General features: G+C 40.7%; 1 protein-coding gene across 6 annotated transcripts in view; it reads right to left on the bottom strand.

The window, feature by feature from the left end:
- The window catches only part of PDLIM5 (PDZ and LIM domain 5), a 150,480-nt gene extending 137,407 nt beyond the window's left edge, over positions 1–13,073 (bottom strand). For 2 of the 6 annotated variants that reach the window (XM_087724111.1, XM_087724112.1), the window contains exons 1-2: positions 12,803–13,010; positions 7,300–7,434 (exon numbers count right to left, since the gene is read on the bottom strand). In XM_087724111.1, coding sequence (XP_087580237.1) covers positions 7,300–7,395 — 96 coding nt within the window. In that variant the 5' untranslated portion in view covers positions 7,396–7,434; positions 12,803–13,010. Of the gene's footprint in view, positions 1–7,299; positions 7,435–12,802 lie in introns of all 6 variants that reach the window. The other 4 variants (XM_087724109.1, XM_087724110.1, XM_087724114.1 and 1 more) reach the window with 3 other exon arrangements.
- Positions 13,074–23,626: the final 10,553 nt, after the last annotated feature.

Raw genomic sequence — 23,626 nt, 5'->3', positions numbered from 1 at the left:
TGTCCACCAAGACAAACAAACAAACTTTTCAGCACCATATCACTTCTCACAATGCCCTTAAAGATAACAATCAGCAAATGAATAAAGGCGGGGGGGAGGGGCGCAAAGGATAACTAAAAATAGCTGCTTCAAACAGTGGGGACGTTGACTGAGTCAGTCCCTGAGGGCAAAAGGAAGAGAAGAAAACCAATGCCTTACTCTTCTTCGCTGCCCTTAAACGCAATGAATTCGAAGGGATACTTTTTAAGTAATAAGTAATAAACAAATTTGCAGCTAGCTTTTTGCTAAGCCACTTTAAGGTGTTCTTATTTTGGAAGAAGAATTGCAAACAGACGCAAATAAAAGTGACTTCTTGTGCTACATTCATGATGGATCCAAAAGAAAGCACATGAATTTCACTGTTCTAATCCCCAACTGCATACAGTTTGAAGTCTGTCTGTCTGTCTCTCCGTGTGTGTGTTTGTGTGTGTGTGTAATTTTTTTGCAGCGCTTCTATCAAGACTGCATACAGATCCAACCCAGAGGAGCTGCAGAAAGCTGCCCTAAAAGCAAGTTTATGGTATCCAGGCAAGCAGCTCTTGGCAACAGTAGGGAAGAAACAGTTTTTAGCATCCAAGACTATCCTACACAGCAGTGGGGATTCCTGATGGTTTCCCATCCCCAGCAGTTACAATTTACAGTCCTGCTTAGCTTTTGGAAGGTTGGTTGACGTCACCTGCTGTGACTGAGGGGGGGGGGGGGGGGAAACTTCAGCTGCACATTACCTTCTTCCAAACAAGGAAGTGTGAGAAAATCAGAAAACAACTGTTGTCCATTAAACTGTGAGCGTCAGAATGAACATAGCTACTCTTCAACACATTAAGAAAAACCCGGGAGCCTACTTATTTGATATTAATAATGGTTCTTTTTTAAAAATAATAATAATCATCATCTTCCACTCATTTCAGACCAATTAGATCGCACAGGTTAGGTCTCCTCCGGATTCCATCTGCCAGCCAATGTCGGCTGGCGACTCCCTGGGGGAGAGCCTTCTCTGTTGCAGCTCCGGCCCTCTGGAACGAGCTCCCTGTTGAGATCCGGACCCTTACTACCCTCCCGGCCTTCCAGCAGGCTGCGGGGAGCTGAGAAGCATCTACCTCCACGGAAATTGTGAATGTTGGTTTTGTTTTTAATATGTTGTCTTTGTCTCGTTCCCCCCTTCCCTTGTCTTTTGTGAGCCGCCCGGAGTCCTCCGGGAGTGGGCGGCATACAAGACAAATAAATAAATAAATAAATAAATAAATAAATAAATAAATAAATATCCAAGAACAATCCTTACTGGGATGTAATTATTACTAAGTTATTTTAAAATGTCAAAAAGAAAGTTAATAAAACAAGTAGCAATTATTTTCCAAAACTAATTCTTTTTTAATGTCCAGCTCTTTCCAAAGGACCTAACCTAGTTATAGATCTTTTAACACACCTATCTTTATATCCTAAATATATATTTAAAAATCTGGGCTGAGAGAGAATGACTAGCCCAAAGTCACCCAGCTGGCTTTCATGACTAAGGTGGAACTTGAATTCAGAATCTCTTTGCTTTCTAGCCTAGTTCCTTAACCACTAGACCGCAATAGTCTAACTTTGAGCTACTGGCTCAGTATCCTGGGAAATGAAAGCCTCCATATCTGAAAGATGTAAGGAAGGTTGATTAAAAAGACTTGATCAATTGTGGACATTTAGTTATGTTAACATGACAACGCATATCGCAGTTATATTATATCAAATTCCCTTTTCTTCTGTGTGCACCTTGTGTGTATGCTTCCACAAAGCTTTACTACTGGATGCAGCAATCTTGCCTATTCTAAACCTTATTTTATTGGTCTTCTAGATGTACATCTGACTTTTTCATCCAATGAGCCCATCTTTTCCTTGTACTACAAAGCACATTAGGAAAACTTGCTGGAAGAAGAATGGAGGTAAAGAATTTCATAATAATTTGTAGGTAGAAATACCCATCTGGTTCAGTTCTAAACCGTAAGAAAGGCATTGTAAACATGGAGTCTGATTGGAAAGATGGTTTAATTATGAAGCAGAACCACATAAATTCTGGTGCAGCTGACCACATGGAGTTGAGAGTGAGGGGGTTTTATACCTTATCTTGAGCTTTGCACTTGGGCTTCCTGTTCCTATGCAAGAACATGTATTCTATTGGCTGTTGTCAGAATCCCACGGGACTATGTAGGGATCATAGCTGGCTGTAGGTTGTCTGAGAAGTTTGGTTGAAGTTTCTGAGGGTGGTGCAATGTCCTTAGGAGACTATGCAACATAGTAAGCTCTGTGTTTTAGTGGATTAATCCTATTATGTCCTGAAGGATCATGTCTTAATACCTTCACCCTGGAGCTGAACGTCTTTCGTTTTGTAGATAGCCTGGCCCAGTCTTTTTTAATGGGCATAAAATATCTGCTGGGGGCAGGGAGCTAAAATAAAAAGATTCTTTTTATTTCTCTTTTAGGGGAAATATTTTATCCTGCCTTTTTAAAATATTCCTCAAAATATTTCATTCTTCTAGGAGCTAATTTTCTACAGCAGCTCTGCGTTTTCATGAATGTACAATTAACATACATCAAATCCACTGGATCAGCCATTCATGCAAATCCCAAGTACCAAAGTTAAGATCATGCTTTCTATTTCAAACAAGTCACTACTATATTCTACTAAACCTCAACCCTAAAGCAACTGATATATTTTAGTGATAGAATTTTAGATTTAGAAGTTTAAGGATGGCAGATGCTTTCAAGGGTAGCAGAAACTAATTTCAATTTACTGTTGATTTTAAATGTAACTGCTTGAACCAGTGTTTTGATGATGCTAACTCCCAACAAAGGCCATAAAAATAACTAGCATTCACACACTAGAATCGACTTCAAGCATGAGTGCCCCAAACCTCAGAAGGTCACAACAAACAGCAGGAGAACATAAACAGTCCTTTTTCTTTGGTCTTGCATTTCTATCAACATTTAATTACCAGCACTTCTGATTGTATTAGGAAGGGGAAGGTGCTATGCAGAACACTCTGTTCTGATGTAGCTGAAGCACAACCTAGTTCCCTTCTACTATCAAAGAACCAATTGGCTGGCATACCAGAATGAAGTACATTATTTCCAGACTAAACAGAAGTGCCCAGGAACACTAAATGTTAACTTTAATCAAGAGTGGTGAGAGGGACAGTTATACACACTGTTTACATATTTAGGATATAGTTTGGTCAGCTTCCCAGACAAGCCTACAGCCCTGGGATTTCCTGGCGATGTACAACCACACTTTCTGATCCTATTTAGCTTTTTCTCCCTCAGATCAGCCAGTTGGAATGTATCCTTTTGATCCTCCAAAGGATGCCCCATGTTCTCAGAGCCTAAGAGTAAGTACGCTCTGAGAACAGTGTTTTGAAACACAAATAACAGTCCAACTGTTTTGAAGAGTATTAAGGCATATGCTGACTCTCTAAACCTCTTAGAGGGCTGTAAAGCACTGTGATACAGTATATAAGTCTAAATGCTACTGCTATTAAAGTTGTTAGAACACGCACTCTTTTCTCTATCGGGAGAGTATATTATAAGTGATCACAGCTTCCAACAGAATAGAGTATCTGTAGCTCGGGATTCAACTGTGAAGTCCTTGGCACTCTGAGGTTGATTGGTTGGTTGCATTCAAAATTGTCAATGCAATTGTGAATGCATTTCAATAGATTTGTTTAATCGGTTGCTGGTTAGCTATATTTCCTTAAATAAAACAACAAACTCGTATGTTTCTTCTTTTGCTGACAAGAAGAGGACAATATAGCATCTTCCATTATTAACCAACCAGATAACTTCATCAGTGCAAGTGTGGGTGGGATTTGCTCCTATTTATATACAGTTAATGTATACAAGAAAGAAAGAAGGAAGGAAGGAAGGAAGGAAGGAAGGAAGGAAGGAAGGAAGAAAGAAAGAGAGAGAGAGAGAAAGAAAGACACAGGCAGATAGACAGACAGCATGGATAGATGATGGATGGATGGATGGATGATTGATAGATGATAGCTAAAGAATGGATGGATGGACTGATGGATGGATGAGTAGATAAGACGGATGGATAGATTGGTAGAGAGATAAATAGATAGATATAGGAATAGAAATATAGAGATACAAATATCATATAGATAGATGGTAGGTAGATAGGTAGATATAGAAAAAGAGATACAATAACACAGAGATATACAATCAATGTTTAGTGATTCAAGCATTAATTACTGTATATTCTTAAAGCAATAAATCGTTTTGGACAAAAAGAACAAAAAATGTTATAATAATATAGTTCTAAATATGTTCAGAAACAGAATGAATTCCAAACATTATGCTTGGTACTAACATAATATACTTCATCTGTTTTCCAGATCTATTCATAACAGACAAAAAGTGTGAACTCCCCAAATTTACTTCAGCATATCCACAAGATAGTTATGGATACTTATTGCTAACATATAGTACTGATAATATATATGATATTTGAAACTATTTAAAACTTTTAGGTTCTAGATTCCCTTCTTGGTGATCTAGCAACTTTATCATGATACACATCGTATTCTGAATTGCGGGGGTTTTTGTAAAATTTTGAAAAAAGCTACAAAATAATAGGGAGTGCATTTCAATAGATTTGTTCAATCGGTTGCTAGTTAGCTATATTTCCTTAAATCAAACAATGAAGTCATAAATTTCTTCTTTAACTAGATAACGAGGGAGCAAAATAGCATCTTTTATTCTAAAGGGAGTATTTACAAAGTACAAAAAACTAGGCAATCTAAGACGAATTTAAATATCTCAGTGAAGTTTCTTTGAAAGCACTGACTCCCTGAAAAAAAATTTTTTTTAAAACGGTGACATTTTCGTTTTGCATTTCTTTCATATTTCCTTTGTCTGTGATAGCCACCTGCTTGCTCTCAGAAGGTCAGGATGCTTTCCTCTGCGGTTGGACTATCATCACACACAATAAGGGCCCTTTTATAGACATAGTAACTTAAGCTTCCTTTTTATTGAAAGCGTCAGGCTTTGCAAAAAGTAATGCGGTAGCTTGAAATAGCAACAGGAAACGCTTTCTGGCTAAAGGCGGCACAGAGTTGCCCTTTCCCAAGCCATAGCCACATTTCTGTCTCTCTCAAGCAATGTAGGATTTTCCCTAGTTAGTGATCGGCCCAGCCCAAATTAGGTCACAGTTTTCTTCCCTCAGCAGTCAATCTCCAACCACCTCCTTGACTGATATAAGATGTTCAGTGAAAGCAGCTCCCCCCCCAAACACATGTGCATTGATAAAGCAGAATATTTGTAGCTCAGGGCTAAAAGAGGAGTCCCTTGGTGCCGGAATTTGGATATTGATGCCGGAATTTGAATATTTTCTTGCAGACATTTCTGCAAAATTAGGCAACATCATCAGCACTAGTGCATTATCTAGCAATGATGCTATCACCTTGAGGTACAAAAGTTCATTGAGTGACCATTCAAAGTTACGACGTCACTGAAAAATGTGACCGTTTTTCACAATTAAGACCTTTGCAAGCATCTCCCTGATCACATGATCAAAATCCAGATGCTTGGCAACTGGTTCATATTTATGACATGTCCCGCGGTCATGTAGTCCCCTTTTCTGACAAGCAAAGTCAATGGGGAAGCCAGATTCACTTAACAACTGGCTTACTAACTTATCAACTGCAGTGATTCACTTAACAACTATGGCAGGAAAAGTTATAAAATGGGGCAAGACTTGTTTATCAAATGTCTCACTTAACAACAGAAATTTTGGGCTCAATTGTGCTCATAAATTGAGGGCTACCTGTATTTAATTTCGGTAATGAAACATCTGCAAGAACACAACCAAGCTCGAAGAGCGGGTGTGCGTCTGCACACACACACACAAACACACACACACACACACTTACTTTAACAAAGTCTGTGTCTGGATGTGTAAATCCAACAAATCCATGTTGTGTTTTAGACATTTAATGGAATTAATCACACTAGTTGTCACTAAGCCACAGACCTCAGTTTACCATTAATAGTTGGATTAACTTCAAACCAAAACTAGGCAAGTCTCACAGGTCTTAACCCAGAGTATGAACCAAGCCCATTTCCTCTCAGTGGAAATGAGCATGTCCTTGAAATAAAATTTTAAGCAAGAAAAATTACTTAAGTGTCCACTCCTGACATATCCAGTAAGTCATTACTTCTCTTAAAGTTCAGCTAAATCCCAAAACTGCATATCTCATAGGAGGCATCATAGCAACCAACAAAAATATTGATATTAAAATACCATGTTTCCCTGAAAATAAGGCAGGGTCTTATTTTCTTTTGACCCCTGAAATAAGCACTTGGCCTTATTTTTGGGGAAGTCTTATTATTTTTGAGGTGCAGGAGGCGGCAAGCATGGTCACCTCATGGCTGATGCTGTGTTGCAATATTTTCAGGGAGGGAGGGCTTATTTTAGCACACGTGCTAAAAAGCCTGATTGGGTTTATAACCTAGGGAGACCTTATTTTCGGGGAAACAGGATACTTTATTTGCCAAAGTTTTCTAGGTAGTCGACTTACAACAGTTCATTTAGTGACCGAAGTTTGAAGTTACAACGGCACTAACAAAAGTGACTTATGACCATTTTCAACTTACGCCATTGCAACATTCCCAGTGGTCTTGTGATCCAACTTCATATGCGTGGCAAGTGACTCATATTTATGACTGTTACAGTGTCTCGTGATCATGCAATCACCTGTTACGACCTTCTGACAAGCAACGTCAGTGGGGAAGCCAGATTCACTTAACAACCCTATTACTAACTTAACATCTGCAGTGATTCACTTAACAACTGTGGCAAGAAAGATCGTAAAATGGGGCAAAACTCACGGAACAACTTTCCTGTTTAACTACAGAAATGTGGGGCTCAATTGTAGATATAAGTCAGAGGTGGTATTCATCAGGTTCTGACCAGTTTTGGAGAACGGGTAGCGGAAATTTTGCGTAGTTTGGGGAACCAGTAAATTCCACCTCTGACTGGCTCCGCTCCCATCTATTCTCTGCCCCCTGAATCCCAGCTGATCGGGAGGGAATGGGGATTTTGCACTAACTGGAGTGGGGAGGGAATGGAGATTTTATAGTATTCTTCCCCTGCCACACACACCAAGCCACGCCCACAGAACCGGTAGTAAAAAAAATTGAATCCCACCACTGATATAACTCAAGGACTACCTCTACATGATATACCAGGTGATACTTAAAAGGCTTTTTAAACATACTTACTCGAGAGATAGTGAGAGGCATGTTGAAGTCCTTCCCACCTTGGAGTCTGAACCCCCAAGGAGCTGGACCCACCAGTGAAACACTGTAGTTATTCATGGTCTTCTGCAGTTACGCTGTAATTCCCAGGGGAACAATCTGTAAGAGACATTTGAAGATTCTGAATGCTAAAAACACAACCCAAACATCCAAAATAATTAATTCAGATGCTAATGTTTGGACTGGGTTTATACACTGCACTAACCACAGTGCTAACACACTTAATGCAAGACATATACAATCTAGGACAGGGGTGTCAAACTCAAGACCTGTGGGCCGGATCCAGCCTGCAGGATGCTTAGATCCGGCCTGCGGGGCTGTCCTGGAAACAGCAAAAGACCAGCCCGCTGTGTCTCTACCAGCAAAAAGAGAGCTCACGAGGGCTGCACATGGCCCTCCCGAGCTCCGTTTTCACTGGCAGAGGGTTGCTATTGCAGCCAAAACCGAAGCTCAGGCGTCAGTTCTCTGTCGCAGAGCACTCAGGCCACATTGTGGCATGGAGGTCTATCCTTAATAAGGTTAAGTCATGGCTTATTTATCCATAGAAGCAGTGGTTCAATTCAGCAGATTCTATCTGGTTCGGGAGAACCGGTAGCGGTGGCAGTGGGAGGCTCCGCCCACCCACCCAGGCATCATCTCGTCCAGTTTTTGATGCGCTGCGCATGCACAGATGGTAGGTGGCACATGCCAGCGAAGCAAGTGCGTGTGCACTCACATTTGCAAACCGGTAGCGAAGGTAAGTTGATTTCAGCCCATCCATAGAAGACTTACAATAACTTTATTGTCACTTTAAATGTACACTGATCGTCATACATTAAAATGAAATTTCATTGCCTACAGCTCTCAAAGGGTCACCACCTCCAATATACACCATGACAAAATAAATAAATAAATAAATATAATTAACCATACACCGACATATATTATATAACATGGCTTGAGGGGTATGTCAGGACTGTGACCTAAACCAGTGTTTTTCAACCTTTTTTGTGCAAAGGCACACTTTTTTCATGAAAAAAATCATGAGGCACACCACCATTAGAAAATGTTAAAAAAATTTAACTCTGTGCCTATATTGACTATATATGTTTTTCCCACGGCACACCTTACACTATGTCACGGCACACTAGTGTGCCGCGGCACAGTGGTTGAAAAACACTGACCTAAACTATATTGGTCATTGAAAAAGGAAGCCGATAGGAAAGTGTTAATTTCACCTTTGCCTGCTAGAAGGAGGTGCTTAAGACTTCTTCCTCCTTCTATAAGGAAATCTCTCTTTTTCATTTGCAAGTATTGATTTCAATAGGGTATAATTTGGCCCTTTCTTCACTGAAACTCAGTCTGAGCACATCACAATTACAGATGGCATGTGTCATAGTAATCTGATCGCTAGTTCCCTGAATCTCCTTTCCATCCATTTGCTCTAGAAAGCAGAATTTTGTTTTGGAAAGCAGAAAAGTTCTACTCTCTATCAGGAAGAGGTAGTAGTTAACTCTTTCCCATTGGTTCATCTTCTGGTGATGGAGAAGGACTGGGTTTCTTCCTTGCACTAAGCCACAAAATATGATTTACGATCAAAACACACTATAACTTAGCTGAAGGCTCTGAATGCAGACTTAAAGAATAAGCAGTTATGCCAAATAAGCTTTTCAGTCTTTCCAGCCCAACAGAATGTTGGAAATAAATTAGAAGAGGTCGGTTTATATCTGTCTAGCTATCACAGAATAACTGTCCAAAAACTAAAGGGCCTAAATTTAGTGTAGAGAGAAGTGCCAGCAAAAGAAAGCTGGAGTTCAAAAATAGGCCAAATAACATTGCAGGGGCCGTGAAGGAAAACCTTTCACAAAATACTTTTCCCAGTGCATAACTAGCAGAGATTCAGTTGGGCAGCCCTTCCAATTGTTGCCAACTGTTCCATTCTAAGCAACCCATCCATACTACCCCACTTGTAGTTTCCCTTCTATAGTTATGTCCCACCATGGACGATATAAGGCCTGTCTGATGCTTCCAAATGTACCTATGCAAATGTACCGTATTTTTCGGAGAATAAGACGCACCTTTTTCCCTCAAAAAAGAGGCTGAAAATCTAGGTGCATCTTATACACTGAATACAGCATTTTTTGCCTCCTGAAGCTCCGCCCCTTCACTAAAACAGCCGTACATAGGTTTTAGAAGGCTTTCAGAGAGCTCCTGGGGGTTGGGGAGGGCAGAAATGAGTGGAAAATGGCCCATTTTTGCCCCCCCCCAGCCCCCAGCAGCACTCTATAAGCTTCCTAAAGGCTATCCATTCCGCTTTTTTGACAAAAAAAAGGGCCCGTTTTCATGAAGAACGGGCCATTTTTTGCTCATCCCCCGCCCCCCAGGAGCACTCAATAAACCTCCTAAGGGCTATTCATGACCTTTTTTGGGGGGAAAAAAAAAGGTTTTCGCAAAAACAGGTTTGCAGAGTGCACAAACTTTTTTAAAAAATTTTCTTCTTCAAAACCTTGTTGCGTCTTATACTCCGGTGCATCTTATCCTCCAAAAAATATGGTACCTGTTATTTCATGACAACAAATAAAATGCAGGAGCTTTTATATCCATTCCTAGCAAAGGGGTTATAAGAAATTCCAGGAAGGAATGGTCTCCATGTTTATCCTATCTTGTTTTTGTTTTTTCCAAATTACCATAATGTTAAAAAGAAATTATGGAAAGGGGCTCATGTTCTGTCTATACATTAGGCAGGATAATTCTTGAAAAGTGAATAAAATACGGACCAAATCTGTTGTGAGGAAAGAAGCCAGCAAAAGACTAAGCTTGAAAATGGGTCAGATTTGACTAGGCACCGGAGAAAAAAACAACTGAACCCCTCCACATATCTCTGGAAGTTGTGGGCGCCCCCATTCTAAGACCCTTTGTGGTCATGTGACCCCAGCACAGCTATTATGAAGGAGTTGGAAAAAATTCTACAAGTAATACTCTTTGTTTTTATCTCACATTTCATTTAATAAATACAGGTGGTCCTTGACTTATAATCAGTCATTTAGGAACCAAAGTTATAACCTACCTGAAAAAGGGACTTATGACCCAGATCCAAAATTCTGACAGCCATGTCCCCAAGTCACATGACACCTCAGATGCACCAAAGACAAGCGTGTATCGAATCACGCTTTGCCAATAAAATGTTCTGTTCTGTGTTCTGTGCTGTGCTGTGCTGTGCTATGCTATGCTGGCAACACAACCATATATATAGTAGTTTGCAGCATCCTGCAATTGTGATATTTTACAATGGTTTTGCCAAAAACTGGCACTTATTTCCAGTTGTTGGTAAAACCATGCCATAGTGAGCAATGGTTTCACTTAACAACCATGGTGTTCAGACTTACAACCATTGGGTTCACTTAACAACCACTTGGGGAAAAATTATAAAATCATGTCAGTCATGTGACTGAGCTATTTTACAATCATCAGAATCGCGCTTCATTGCTTTAACCCGTAATCAATTAAGGCATGAGGAATCCTGAAGAATGAGATAATTTGTCTAATAGTCCTAGAGCAAATTGTTCTTTAGGCTGGACTGAGTTAAAAAACTGAACTATCCGGTCAGAGGAGGCGTGGTCAACAATTACGTAACTCAGTCTCTAGGCTACTGGATTCCCCAAGCAGCGCACAGGAGAATATTATAAATAGTCTATCTCAGGGCAATAGTTACTTGCCATCAATGAAACACTTTAAAAAGTTTCTTGCAAAGTGGAATATTTTTCTTCTAGCCTTAAATATCATTTTGATATTGTTTAGCATGCAGGTCTTGGGGTGGGGGAGACTGGAACTAATCAAATATGAAATATTTACCAATGGTTCTTAAACCCATAATCCTATCCATTCCATGACATTGTGATAGCTTCCAAATGCTTCTTTCTTATTCCACTCACAAGCTCATACTTAATATAGCACCTAAAAGTATTACTGAAAAGCACTCCTCAGAAATTTACTAAAAAATAGCAAAAGTGCTTGAAAAGCTTGTCTGTGTATCTTTTTAAGAAATTTACATTTTCCGGTAACAAGAGCAATGGAAGAAATTAGTAGCTTCAAACATGTGCAACTATGCACATATAACGTATGCAAAAGTGCACATATAACATATGCAAAAATGCACATACAACATATACAAAATTTATCTAACAGATAAAACCCCAGAGCTCCCTTAAATCTTGGTTAGCCGACATCTCAAGAAATGTTACAAATTGGTGCCTTACATTGAAGGACAATATATCAAGTAGCTACAAAGTTGGGGGGGGAAACACACATATATGGAATGGGTCTAGATTATGTCACAGCTGCCAAAAGAAAAGAAAAAATCAGGAGCACAGAGAGCAAATAAAACAAATTTCTAACACGTCTATTTTACTTCATTGCCCCACTATGAAAAAGAAAAAAAATGCCCCTGCTGATTTTCTTTTATTTTCACTGTTTTTTTAACATATCCCCGAGTTACTGATTTACCAACAGGCAGGCAGTAGGGCCACTTAAGGAAAAAGCCTTGCTGTGATGAAATGGGTTGGGGGCTGGGGAGGGAGGCAGGAAAGAAGGTGTGGGAAGCCCCCAACAGTGGGAAGGAGGGAAGGGGGAGAGAGGAGGGGGAAAAGAGAGGGTGAGAGAGAAAAGTGGGGGGGGGGAGAAAAGCAGAAAAGCTGCAAACTGAGCAAACAACTAATCTCGGGGTCCCAAGCAAATATTAATACGAATTAATCCCAAAACGTACTAATACCTGTTACCCTTGTACAAAAGTAATAGGTATTAGTATTGCTTGGGATTAATTAGTACATGTTGTCCATGATGACAAATAAATAAAAAAATAACATCAATACATATTCAACGGGGTACTTGTTGCCTCTTTTCAACTCTTAGATTTAAAAAAAATGGGGGTGGGGAAGGGTCGGGAATGGAAGAAGCGACACCTTACAGCAGCCTTTAAAAGGCCCGTCCTGTTAAAAAGCAACGCCATGGGAAGGGCCGGCTCAAAAAAAAAGGGGGGGGGAGACGTTTTTGCGACGGAACTACGAAGGGACTCCACCGGGTTAGGGCGGTGAAAAGGTTCTCTCTCTCTCAGCTTAGTCTGGTTCTTCCCAGGGCGCTCGGGTGGAAGTAGCAGCAGCTCCCCGTTTCCCTTCCCGTCCCCAAACCCCGTGCAAACTTTAGCCGGCGCCTCGGGAAAAGCAACCAACGCCTCCACCCACCCAGTCTGCAAGGTGCCGCGGAAGCGCCCGGTCCCACCGCGCGGACGCGCTGCTCCTCTAAAGCGCGCTAAAGCCTCTTTCGTGTCCCCCCCCCACGCGCGCGCCCTTTTTATTTCCCGCGGACCCCCCCCCCATTTCGGGAAAGCTTTCCCCACTGCCTCGGGGGTGAAGGGGGGGACGGTTCCTCTCCCCCACACTCCCTCCGTCCCTGCCTCTCTCCTCAGCCCCAAAGCTCCGTCCGCGCGACTCACTTCCGAGGCGGAGGCTGGAGAAGCGCGCAAGAACGGCGAGCGGTTTCCCACCAAAGCGGCGTTGTGCGCGCAAGAAGGAAAAGTCCGAGGCGAAGCCCTTGTCGGCCCGAGCTCTTGTTTGGACTTCCGCCCCTTTTTCTTCGCTCCTCCCCGCTCCGGCTCTGGAAGGGCCGGCGAGGTTGGTTCCAGCCGTGAGCGAGAGGGAGGAGAGGAGGGGGCAGCCGCGGGCTACCTTCCGGCCCTGGCGTGCGCGCCTCGCTCTTGTCGGAGCCTCGCCCGCCCGCAGCTTTGGCTGAGAACCGCAATGGAGCCCCCCCCCTCTCCCCTCCAGACCTGAATTGCAGGCTGAACGAGGACGAAGGAATAAAAGTGAAGACGGTTCGGTGGAAACGCTGCCTAACTCAAGTGCCTTTTAACCACGTTGAACAGGCTGAACTTTAACGAAGGGCGTTAAAACCAAGTTTAACAGGCTGACGTTTCCACCTTCAGCAGACTTTGCGAACTCCGCCCGCCTCGCCAAACCAATTTCGAAATTGTTTTTTTATTTCACATGCGCACGAAAAGCGTGCGCCATCGGTGGAAAAGAGCGCAAGGTAGATGGAAAAGAGAGCTGGTTTGCGTGCACACGTGCAAAAGGGGAAACCTGCGTGTCATTGCTTTTTCTTCCCCCAAGTTTTTTTTAAAAAATTTTTACAAATATATTGAATCAATGCGTGACCAGTGCGGCACCTGGGTGTCGTATATTCTAATACGAGTTAATCATTATTACATTCAATCAACTTAGTTTTTCTAATAATAATACACGTTTATATTATCTATATTTTTCAGAGTATAACACACCTTCCCCGCTCCCCAAAAAAGAGGGTGAAAATCTGGGTGTGTCTTACACACTGAATACAGCATTTTTGGTCTCTTGAAACCCCGCCCTGCGCATCCCGTTTTTTCTGCAAAAATGGACAACAGACGAGGCTTGCTAAGTCTAGGGAGGGCAAAAACGAGCGAAAAATGGGCCTGTTTTTCACAAAAAACGAGGCACTTTTTACCCTCACAAGCCCCCAGGAGCAATCTGCAGGCCTTCCAAACTCTTTGCACTACCCATTTTTTTGCAAAAAAAAACCCTGGGCCCGTTTTCATGAAAAACGGGCCTTTTTTTTGGCTCGTTTTTACCCTCCCCAGCCCACAGGAGCACTTTGCAAGCTTCTCAAACTCTCTGCATGTCCTGTTTTTCTCAAAAAACGGGGCATGCAGAGGGTTTGGGAGGCCTGCAGAGTGCTCCTGGGGGTCGGGGAGGGCAAAACCCTTAAAAAAAAATTACCTCTTCAAAATCTTGGTGTGTCTTATACTCCGATACGTCATCATCTGAAAGATACGGTAGGTTGCAATCTATCGTTATTAAATTATTCCATGTTTTCTCTTAATACTTTGATTTTATTATATAAAAACATATACACCAATATTCCCCCTTCTCTTATTTCTTTCACTTATTCTAGCTTTAGTCCTGTCACACTTTATTAAAAGGCTTTTTCTTTCTATTCTGTCTTAATTTCTAATCATGTCACCCATCTAAGAAAAGAGAGAGAAGGAAAAACAAATCAGAACAACAACAAAAAAGAGAAATCACCTTTGCTCACTTCAGTACTTTAATTCTATGCTTTAAAGGAAAGAGAGAGAAAAGGAAAGGCAAATTACAACAACAACAATTATCTATCCATCATCTCTTGTCCCTGCATGTCATTGTTATTCTGGACTATTGCCATCTTTGCTGCCATCTAGTGGTAGTATGGATTTTCTCGTGCAGCATTCCTTTGGGTTATAGCAGTAGACACAACTTTGATTATTTAGGTGGTGTTGACCAAGTTGTTCCTCTTTCCTTGTAGAAGTTGTATTACCAGATGAACAAGTTTGTAACCAAACTGAAAGAACACAAACCAATGATAGGAACTTAAGCTATCTGTATTGTTCACTATTTGCTTATTAGGTTTAATATGAAGAGTCTAGACTGTGTATAGTAAAAATGCAAGCCAAAATTAAATAAAGTCCAGTGGAAAAAAATTGAACTACATCCCTTTGACCAATTAGTTGGAAGCCAGCATCTCCTTAAAAGGAAATCGGTAAAGGTAAAGGCTCCCCTCGGACATATGTGCTAGTCGTTCCCTACTCTAGGGGGCAGTGTTCATCTCCGTTTCAAAGTCAAAGAGCCAGCACTGTCCGAAGACATCTCTGTGGTCATGTGGCTGGCATGACTAAATATCAAAGGTGCACAGAACGCTGTTACTACCAAAGATGGTTCCTATTTTTCTACTTGCTTTCGAACTGCTAGGTTGGCAAAAGCTGAGACAAGTAATTTATTTATTTATTTATTTATTTATTAGACTTATATACCGCTTCATAGGGCTTTCAGCCCTCTCTAAGCGGTTTACAATTTTTTTTTAGCAAATTGAGTCAGCAACTTGCCCCCACATTCCGGGTCCTCATTTCACCCACCTCGGAAGGATGGAAGGCTGAGTCGACCTTGAGCCGGTGAGATTTGAACCGCTGAACTGCAGATCACAGTCAGCTAAAGTGGCCTGCAGTACTGCACCCTAACCACTGTGCCACCTCGGCTCTTCCAAGTAATGGGAGCTCACTCCATTATGTGGCGCTAGGGATTCAAACCATCGAACTGCCGACCTTTCTGATCGACAAGCTCAGCATCTTAGCCACTGAGCTAAGGGTCCTTCCTAAAAGGAAGTAGATTTACACAATTCCCAGAATGTCTTTCTAGGACAGGGTTCTATCGGCCTCTAAGAGTTGACAAGACTATGCATGTATAGTACTATTAGTTGAAATAATATTTATTATTGGATTTTTATCCCACCTTTGTGTAAGTAACTCAAGGCAGCAAACATATTTCATGCGATTTCCTATTTCCCCCACAACAAGAACCCTGTGAGATGGGTTGACCTGAGAGAGAGTGACTGACCCAAGGTCACCCAGCCAGCTTTCATGGCTAAGGCAAGACTATAACTTACTATCTCCTGGTTTGTAGACCAATTTATTATCTTCATATAATAAATTTTGGGGATTAATGAACAATTTGAAACTTCATGAAGCAATGAAACTGCAAAGTAAGGGCCATTATAGACACTATTTCAGATTATAATTATCGGCATCACCAAATTTGGAATGAGTACGCTCTTTGAGTAAATTATGATTTGGAGTTTCATTCTATGAATTAGTCACAAAGTTTACATACTGTGTTGAGCTACATTGTTGTTGTTATTATTGTGAAGTCGTGTCCGACGCATCACGGCCCCATGGACAACGTTCCTCCAGGCCTTCCTGTCTTCTACCATCCTCTGGAATCCATTTAAGCTCACATCTATTGCTTTGGTGACTCCATCTAACAACCTCTTTCTCTGTCATCCCCTTCTTCGTTTGCCCTCAATCTTTCCCAGCATTAGGCTCTTCTCTAGTGAGTCTTTCCTTCTCATTAGGTGGCCAAAGTATTGGCGTTTCATCTTCAGGATCTGGCCTTCTAAAGGGCAGTCAGGGTTGATCTCCTCTAGGGCTGACCGGTTTGATCACCTTGCAGTCCAAGGGACTCGCAGGAGTCTTCTCCAGCATCATAGTTCAAAGACCTCAATTCTTTGGCACTTAGCCTTCCTTATGGTCCAACTTTCACAGCCATGCATTGCAACTAAGAAAACCATAGCCTTCACTATACACACTTTTGTTGGCAGGATGATGTCTCTTTTTTTAGTATGCTGTCTATAGCTTTCTTCCCCAGGAGCAAGCGCCTTCTAATTTCTTGACTGCATCTACAATGATCTTGCAGCCCAGAAAAATAAAATCTGTCACTACCTTCATTTCTTCCCCATCTATTTGCCAGGAATTGAGAGGGCCGGATGCTATGATCTTAGTTTTCTTAATGTTGAGTTTCAAGCCAACTTTTGCACTCTCCTTCTTCACCCGCATCAAGAGGCTCTTTAGTTCCTCTTCACTTTCTGCCATTACAGTAGTATCATCTGCATATCTGAGCTACATACACTGTGCTTTACCAGTAACAGATCTAGCTGAATTCAACCAAGTTACACTTTTCCATGATACAGGAACTCAGGAGTTGCTGGTCACAATTTTCAGTTCAACAATTGATTGTCCAAGATGAATGAGCAGGAGTCGGGATCCAGCAAACCAGCAAATCACCACTGCAAATCAGTTAAGGTAAAAATTGTCCATGCTCCCTGTTTAATGCAGCCTTCTACATATGCAAGCCTAGTCCTGAATCTGCTGACAGAAGTTTTGTTTGAACCCGATCTCATTGCCAGCCTTAAAAATAACTTCCTAACGTGCTTGGTCACGTCTGCCTTGCTTAACCACCCACCATGACGTACAAATTCATCATCTCCTGGCCTGAATGAAATTAATTCGCTTGTCTGTCGCACAAAAATTATTCTTATTCTCTCCGCTTCCAAGAACATTTGTCTCTGGCCACCCAGAAATGAGCAGAAACTATCTCGGCTTCTCTTTGTAACGATGTTTGCCTCCTTCTTTTATGATGCCCATTCAGTCCTCTCAGTTATGTCCTTAAAGATCAGAGTTCACAGAAAAAGTCTGTCTGAACATGCCTGGCCTGTAGTTGATTCATAGAGTACAGTAAAAAAAAATCTGCTTAATTAAGGTTGTCAGCTCGGTGTTGCAATTGGGACAACTACTAACTAGTAAAGGGACAGAGAAATCTACTTCTTGGTTGCCATTTAAAGTTTTGCAGTGAATTGGTGATCAACGCAACAATGGAAAAGTGAAAATATATCTTCAGAAAGAGAGATAATAAAGAAAATATTGGTTTGCACTGAAATGGATAGATTGATGTTAGAATTAAAGAATAAAGGAGAGACAGAATATCACGATATATGGAATAGATTTTACCAATGGTTGGAACTGAGAGGTGGAACAGGAAATAAAAAGGATTTGTAGACCCCAAATGTGATGTAATATGTGTAAATATAAATGAGTATAATGGGCAGAATAATTGTATATAATTAGCAAGGAATGATGAGTATATATACTTGTTCTATATTTTAGTGTATATGGCGGAGATAACGCCAGGATAGTCACACTGTCTGATATTTTAATATGAAATGAATAATTTTTTTTTAAAAAAAATACAAGGTAAAATTTTGTTTTGTGTCATTTTATTACTATAACTGCTCATTTCTTTTTTTCCTATCTATATGATATTTCAATTGATACTCGGCTCCATTCATTTGCCCATAATCCTGCAAGGTATTATGGGGTCTTTAAAAGAATATGATATTCTAGTTGCAGCTCCCTTAGTATTATGATTACTTTATTCCCTTGTATATAAAATATCTGTGAAGGCCAGGTATAGTCTTCTTCACACAATAAATTAAGCTGTAATGTGGTTTGTTTGCTCAGTGGGTGTGAACTTAACCTAAACAATTGTTTATGGCTAACGATATTATTTGAGGGACACAATGGCTCAGTGGCTAAGACGCTGAGCTTGTCAATCAGTAAGGTCAGCAGTTCGGCGGTTTGAATCCCTAGCGCCGCATAACAGAGTGAGCTCCCGTTACTTGTCCCAGCTTCTGCCAACCTAGCAGTTTGAAAGCATGTAAAAATGCAAGTAGAAAAATAGGGACCACCTTTGGTGGGAAGGTAACAGCGTTCTGTGCGCCTTTGGCATTTAGTCATGCTGGCCACATGACCACGTCTTCAGACAGCGCTGGCTGTTCGTCTTTGAAACGGAGATGAGCACTGCCCCCTAGAGTTGGGAACGACTAGCACACATGTGTGAGGTAAATCTTTGCCTTTAACCATATTACATTATGGTGCAATTGTTGCACTATAAATAGGCCAGTCATGACTTGTTATTGCCATGCATTTTTACCATGTTTTTCCTCTTTCCCAATATATTTTTGTTTGTCATGCACATCTACATTTTTAGCATTCTGTAACAATAGCTGAGAGTAAAACTTTATATACCACAGTTCTGTTCTGAGCTCAAAAGAAAATGCAGAGAGAGAAAGAGAAAAAAACCCCTTCACTTTGCATGTGCCGTGAGAAAAATATCAAGCCAGGATCATTCACAGGCTGCGTGAAGTCAATCCACATTATTTTTGTTTTGTTTCTTTAGAAAATGTATATAGCTCTCCATCTCACAAAAAGTTATTCCGGGTGACTGTCAAGCAGAATACTTTTAGGTGGGTGTGTTTTGTTTTGAGCACTCTATTCATGACAATCAAGGAAATAGATTAAAATAAATCTTAACGTTTCTGAATTTTGAAGCCACAGCTAGATGATGATTCCCAACACGGATTTATGTGCAGCAAGAAAGAAGTGGCATTATTTTACCATCAAACTTTCCAAAACTGAAGCCAAATGATTGTTTAATTGCTTCACCTTGACAACAAGGATCGGTGTACACAATCTCCTACTTCACTTCTAAAGGGCAAGGCTAGTCATTACAATTCAGGAGTGGTTGTTATATCCTGATGCTGCATACCATGACACTAGTTAATAAAAAATAAATACAGATTCAACTTCTATATACAATAATGCGATACACACATCAGATACCTGTTAGGTTTGGTGCTATGCGAGAGAAGGGGGAGGGAAGGAGAGCGGGAGAGAGAGAGAGAGAGGGAGGGACAGAGATGGGGGAGGGAGAGGGAGGGGGAAGGGAGGGAGGGAGAGGGAGGGAGAGAGAGAAACACTTATCTAATTACTATGTTCCCCTAGGAGAAAATATTAGCATGCTGTAGCATGGCAGCTAATGAATTTAATTATTTATAATGATATAAATTAATGGTATAACCTAATATCTTGCCAGCTCAGCCACAAACTTTACAGAGATGGAAAATGCATTTTAATTGAGATCTGGCAGTGGTTATAGTTGGTTAATCGTACTAACAATCATTTTGTATGCAACGTAATTTGTAATTTTGTTTGTATGTAATGTAAAGTGTACTTCGACTTAGGTTAAACTCTTGATACTGTCATGAATGTGTCCATACAGTTTTCTTTACCACTATAAGCCACCAAGTCCTGGCTGCTCCAGCAGGCCGGGGGGCTTGTGAAATATCCAGCCCCACGATAGTTGTGAATGTTGCGTATTTCAAGGTGTTGTCTTGTTTATTTATCCCCTTCCCTTGTTTATTGCGAGCCGCCCGGAGTCCTTCGGGAGTGGGTGGCATACAAGATCAATAAACTCAACTCAACTCAACTATATGAAAAAGGTTTGCTATTGTCTTCTTCTGATTTCTTTTTACTTAATAGTATTATCTAGACAACAGTGATCTCCCACACAAATACTAACTTAGATTGTCAAGATTAGCCATAGCTGATGAAAAACTTTAACTCCCTTTTAAAACTGCCTTTCTGAATGGTTGTCACCACTACATTGCAGTGATGATTCAAAGGGTACGTTCCTCTAGCAATTAATAGGGTTTATAACAATAACTTTTCCTATTTCCTCTTGTACTGTATTATATTTCTTGCCCCCAGTCTGTAAGAGTGCTACATGGCACAGCATAAGATTCATGCACCACCCTAGACCAATGAATGAACTTCCGGTTTACGACACGCGCATACATTCCGGCCAGCAAATCTTCCAGTTACTGCCACGCATGCACATGCACCGATCATCTGACTGGCGCACATGCTCACTCCGGAAAATGGAAGACCAGCTCTTCCAGTTTCTGGCACTGCCGCACACACAAAGGCCAGCTGCTCATCACATGTGCATGCGCGCCGGAAACTCAGAAGAGGAATGGGTGATGCCACAAGTGCGAGGCAACATGGCTTCATGTGCCACTTCGTGCACATGTTCCATAGGTTTGCCATCATGGCCCTAGACCAAAACTCAATAAATCATGTTAAACTTAAATTAAATTCCAAAAGGGATTAAGGCATCTTCTGCATTGGTTTGGTCTCTAAAGCAGTGTTTGGCCATTTGAAGGCATGTTGACTTCAATTCCCAGAACCTTAACCAGCAATGCTGAAAAAAACACTAGAGTAGGGGTGCCAAACTCGCGGTTTGCGGGGTGGATGCGTCATGTGCTGGCCCATGCCCCATTTAGCGGAGGCAGAAAAAATCCCGATACATCACATGATGCCGCTGTGAAAACGTGAGTTTGATGCCCCTGCTCTAGAGCATCAGCAGCATTTTCAACCAGCTCCCAATGCTCCTTTGGTCTCCTTACCTTCAGAATGGGACAATCTGCCACAGGCAACTTGCTGTGGCCAACTCGCCACAGGCAACTAGCCACAGCCACGTCATCATGGCCAACTCTCTGCAGAACGGTGAGACAAGTTGCTGCGGGACAATTTACCAATTCTATTTAATTATTTAAAATCAATTAAAAATATTTTATTTTTTTGCCATTTGCTTTTCATTCTGTCTCTTCTTTTGCACCCTTTCTTTAATGGTTCTATTCCACTATTTCTTTGATATTAGCGTGACTCTTGTTCTGCAGTGAGTTGTCCTGTGGCAAGTTGGCTGTGACGAGTTGCCCAGCATTGAGTTGGCCATGCGAAGTTGGCCATGGTAAATTGTCATAGACCTCCTTATCTTCTGTCTTGAACTGGCCAGTGTTGTTTCCAAATTGGCCAATAGTGGAGAGCTAAACAAGAAAGTTAGCCATCCTATATACTCCATTCTCATCAGGTTTGCCTTTGTTGCAAGAGGAAAATAGAAACATCAAACCAAGAGTTCATTCTGTGGGAGCTCACAAAAGTCATCACTCATAAAGGCAAGAAAGCATTGGAGGAAGAGTGGGAGGCCATCACTGAAGTTCAGAATGAGAAAGACAATCCCAAGAGGTGGGAAGTGGAGAGATTTTTCCAATTCACAAGCTGGTGGGGAAGAACGGAGTCAAATGGTGCTTATGATGAGGCTGAATTGAAGCAGAAAGGAATTTTCTGCTCGAAAACAAAAAGCTCAGCACTAGAACATCATGTATATCACTGGTACATATCAAGAGTCATGAAGCAGGGAAACTTGATGTCAACACAGAAATGTCAAAATTGACCACTGACATTCAATGCTAAGAATCCGCGAACTGAAAAGGAATCAAATGGAATGGCTGCTGTACAGCAGGGAAACATTATGCCTTTGGAAAGAAAATAATATAAGAAATTAGGTAGCAGTCATCATTATCAAAAGATTGTTCAGATAAAGTCTATCCAAGGGACAGGATTAAGCTCAATCTGAAATGAAAGCTTCAAAAGATGCTTCTCAAAGTTACCAGGATCCAAGTCTACATTCCAAAACACATAGAAGAAAAAGCTGAAATTAAACAGTTCCATCCCAATTTGCAAGTCTTAAACACCAGACAAAAATCATAATCATCTATTTCTCTGGTGTACAGCTTCTATCCCAGGGCAGTAACTATATTAAATTCTATAGTATAGTGCAATATCGGGTTTTCAATTTCAATTATATAGCATGTGGAGGATGTGTGTTCATGTTTTTATTTTTATACTTATAATGTACACTGAAGATGTCATTTAATTTCATTGCATGATGTGCAATGACAATAAAGTAAACTAAAGTAAACTCTGTGTGGAAGGGAGATTTGAAGACAGGTTGTTCTGATCTTAGGAACGTTATCTTCAGATACTGATCTCACAATAACTTCATTGATCAAAATGAGCAGTTGGCTGTTGATCATTTGGTCGTATTTCTCAAGATCTCCATGCCCATCTTTCATATAATAGTATTAGTCTGGAATGGAATGTCTTCCTGTTCATTCTGTATTATGTTTGTAAACGAACAGATCATTCTAGCATAACATTGCCATTAAGTTGATTCTTAACTAGAATTATAGTAAACTATAATTCTGAACATGCTCAAAGATAATTGTTTGCTTAAACATACCATGTTTCCCTGAAAATAAGTCCCCCCTGGATAATAAGCCTAATTAGGCATTTGAGTGCATGTGCTAAAATAAGCCCTCCCCTGAAAATAAGCCTTCCCCGAAAATATTGCAACCCAGCAGCAGCCATGAGGTGACCACACTCACCTCCTCCTATACCTCAAAAATAATAAGACCTCCCTGAAAATAAGGCCAAGCACTTATTTCGGTGGGGTCTTATTTTCGGGTAAACACAGTTGTAATGATCTTAGATGTGATCAAATTCTTATTACCTTCCATATTTTGTTTTACAATTTTCTTTTCCAACAAAGAATTCAGAATTGCAATTCATGATATTGTATATTTCAATATTTTTAAAGAAGACAGTTCTAAATATTGCTCTAGCTACTGGACCATTGCATTTATATTACATGCTACTTCATTAATGCTAACATTTTTATCATCCCAACTTTAATTAGTTATAAAAACGAACGAAACTAAAATCTGGTTTCAGAATAGGTAACAGCACTGGCACTACACAACAAATGTCTGATGGACAACGAAAAATGCAAGGGAGTTCCAAAAAAGACATTTATTTTGGATTTAAATTAAGGTCTTGGACTGCATAGACTGCAACAAATTATGGATCCCTCTTAAAATGCACCTCTGCATATTAAAATATTTCTATGCTGATCAAAAAGCAAACAAAAATAGCTAATTTATTAGTCTGCAATTGTGAAAGGAATGCACAAAAGTTGTATGTAGTATCCCATTTATATGCAGAACATAAGAGAAATGGTGGAATAGAAAAAATAGAAGCTGGAATTAAAATTGCCGAGAGGAACAACAACAATATGCTGATCATATTACTTTGATGGCTGGGAGTAATGAAAATGTTGTTGATGATTTAAAAACCCCAAGAATTGTGTCTACTGTGAATACCAACGTATTGCAAAAGTGAAAGAAG

The sequence above is a fragment of the Thamnophis sirtalis genome, unplaced genomic scaffold, assembly GCF_051295495.1.
Source record: "Thamnophis sirtalis isolate CommonGarterSnake01/CBP01778 unplaced genomic scaffold, rThaSir2_p1.2 scaffold_10, whole genome shotgun sequence".
NCBI lineage: Eukaryota > Metazoa > Chordata > Lepidosauria > Squamata > Natricidae > Thamnophis > Thamnophis sirtalis.
Note: the sequence above shows the minus strand (reverse complement) of the source record. Positions and strands in the feature narration are given on the sequence as shown.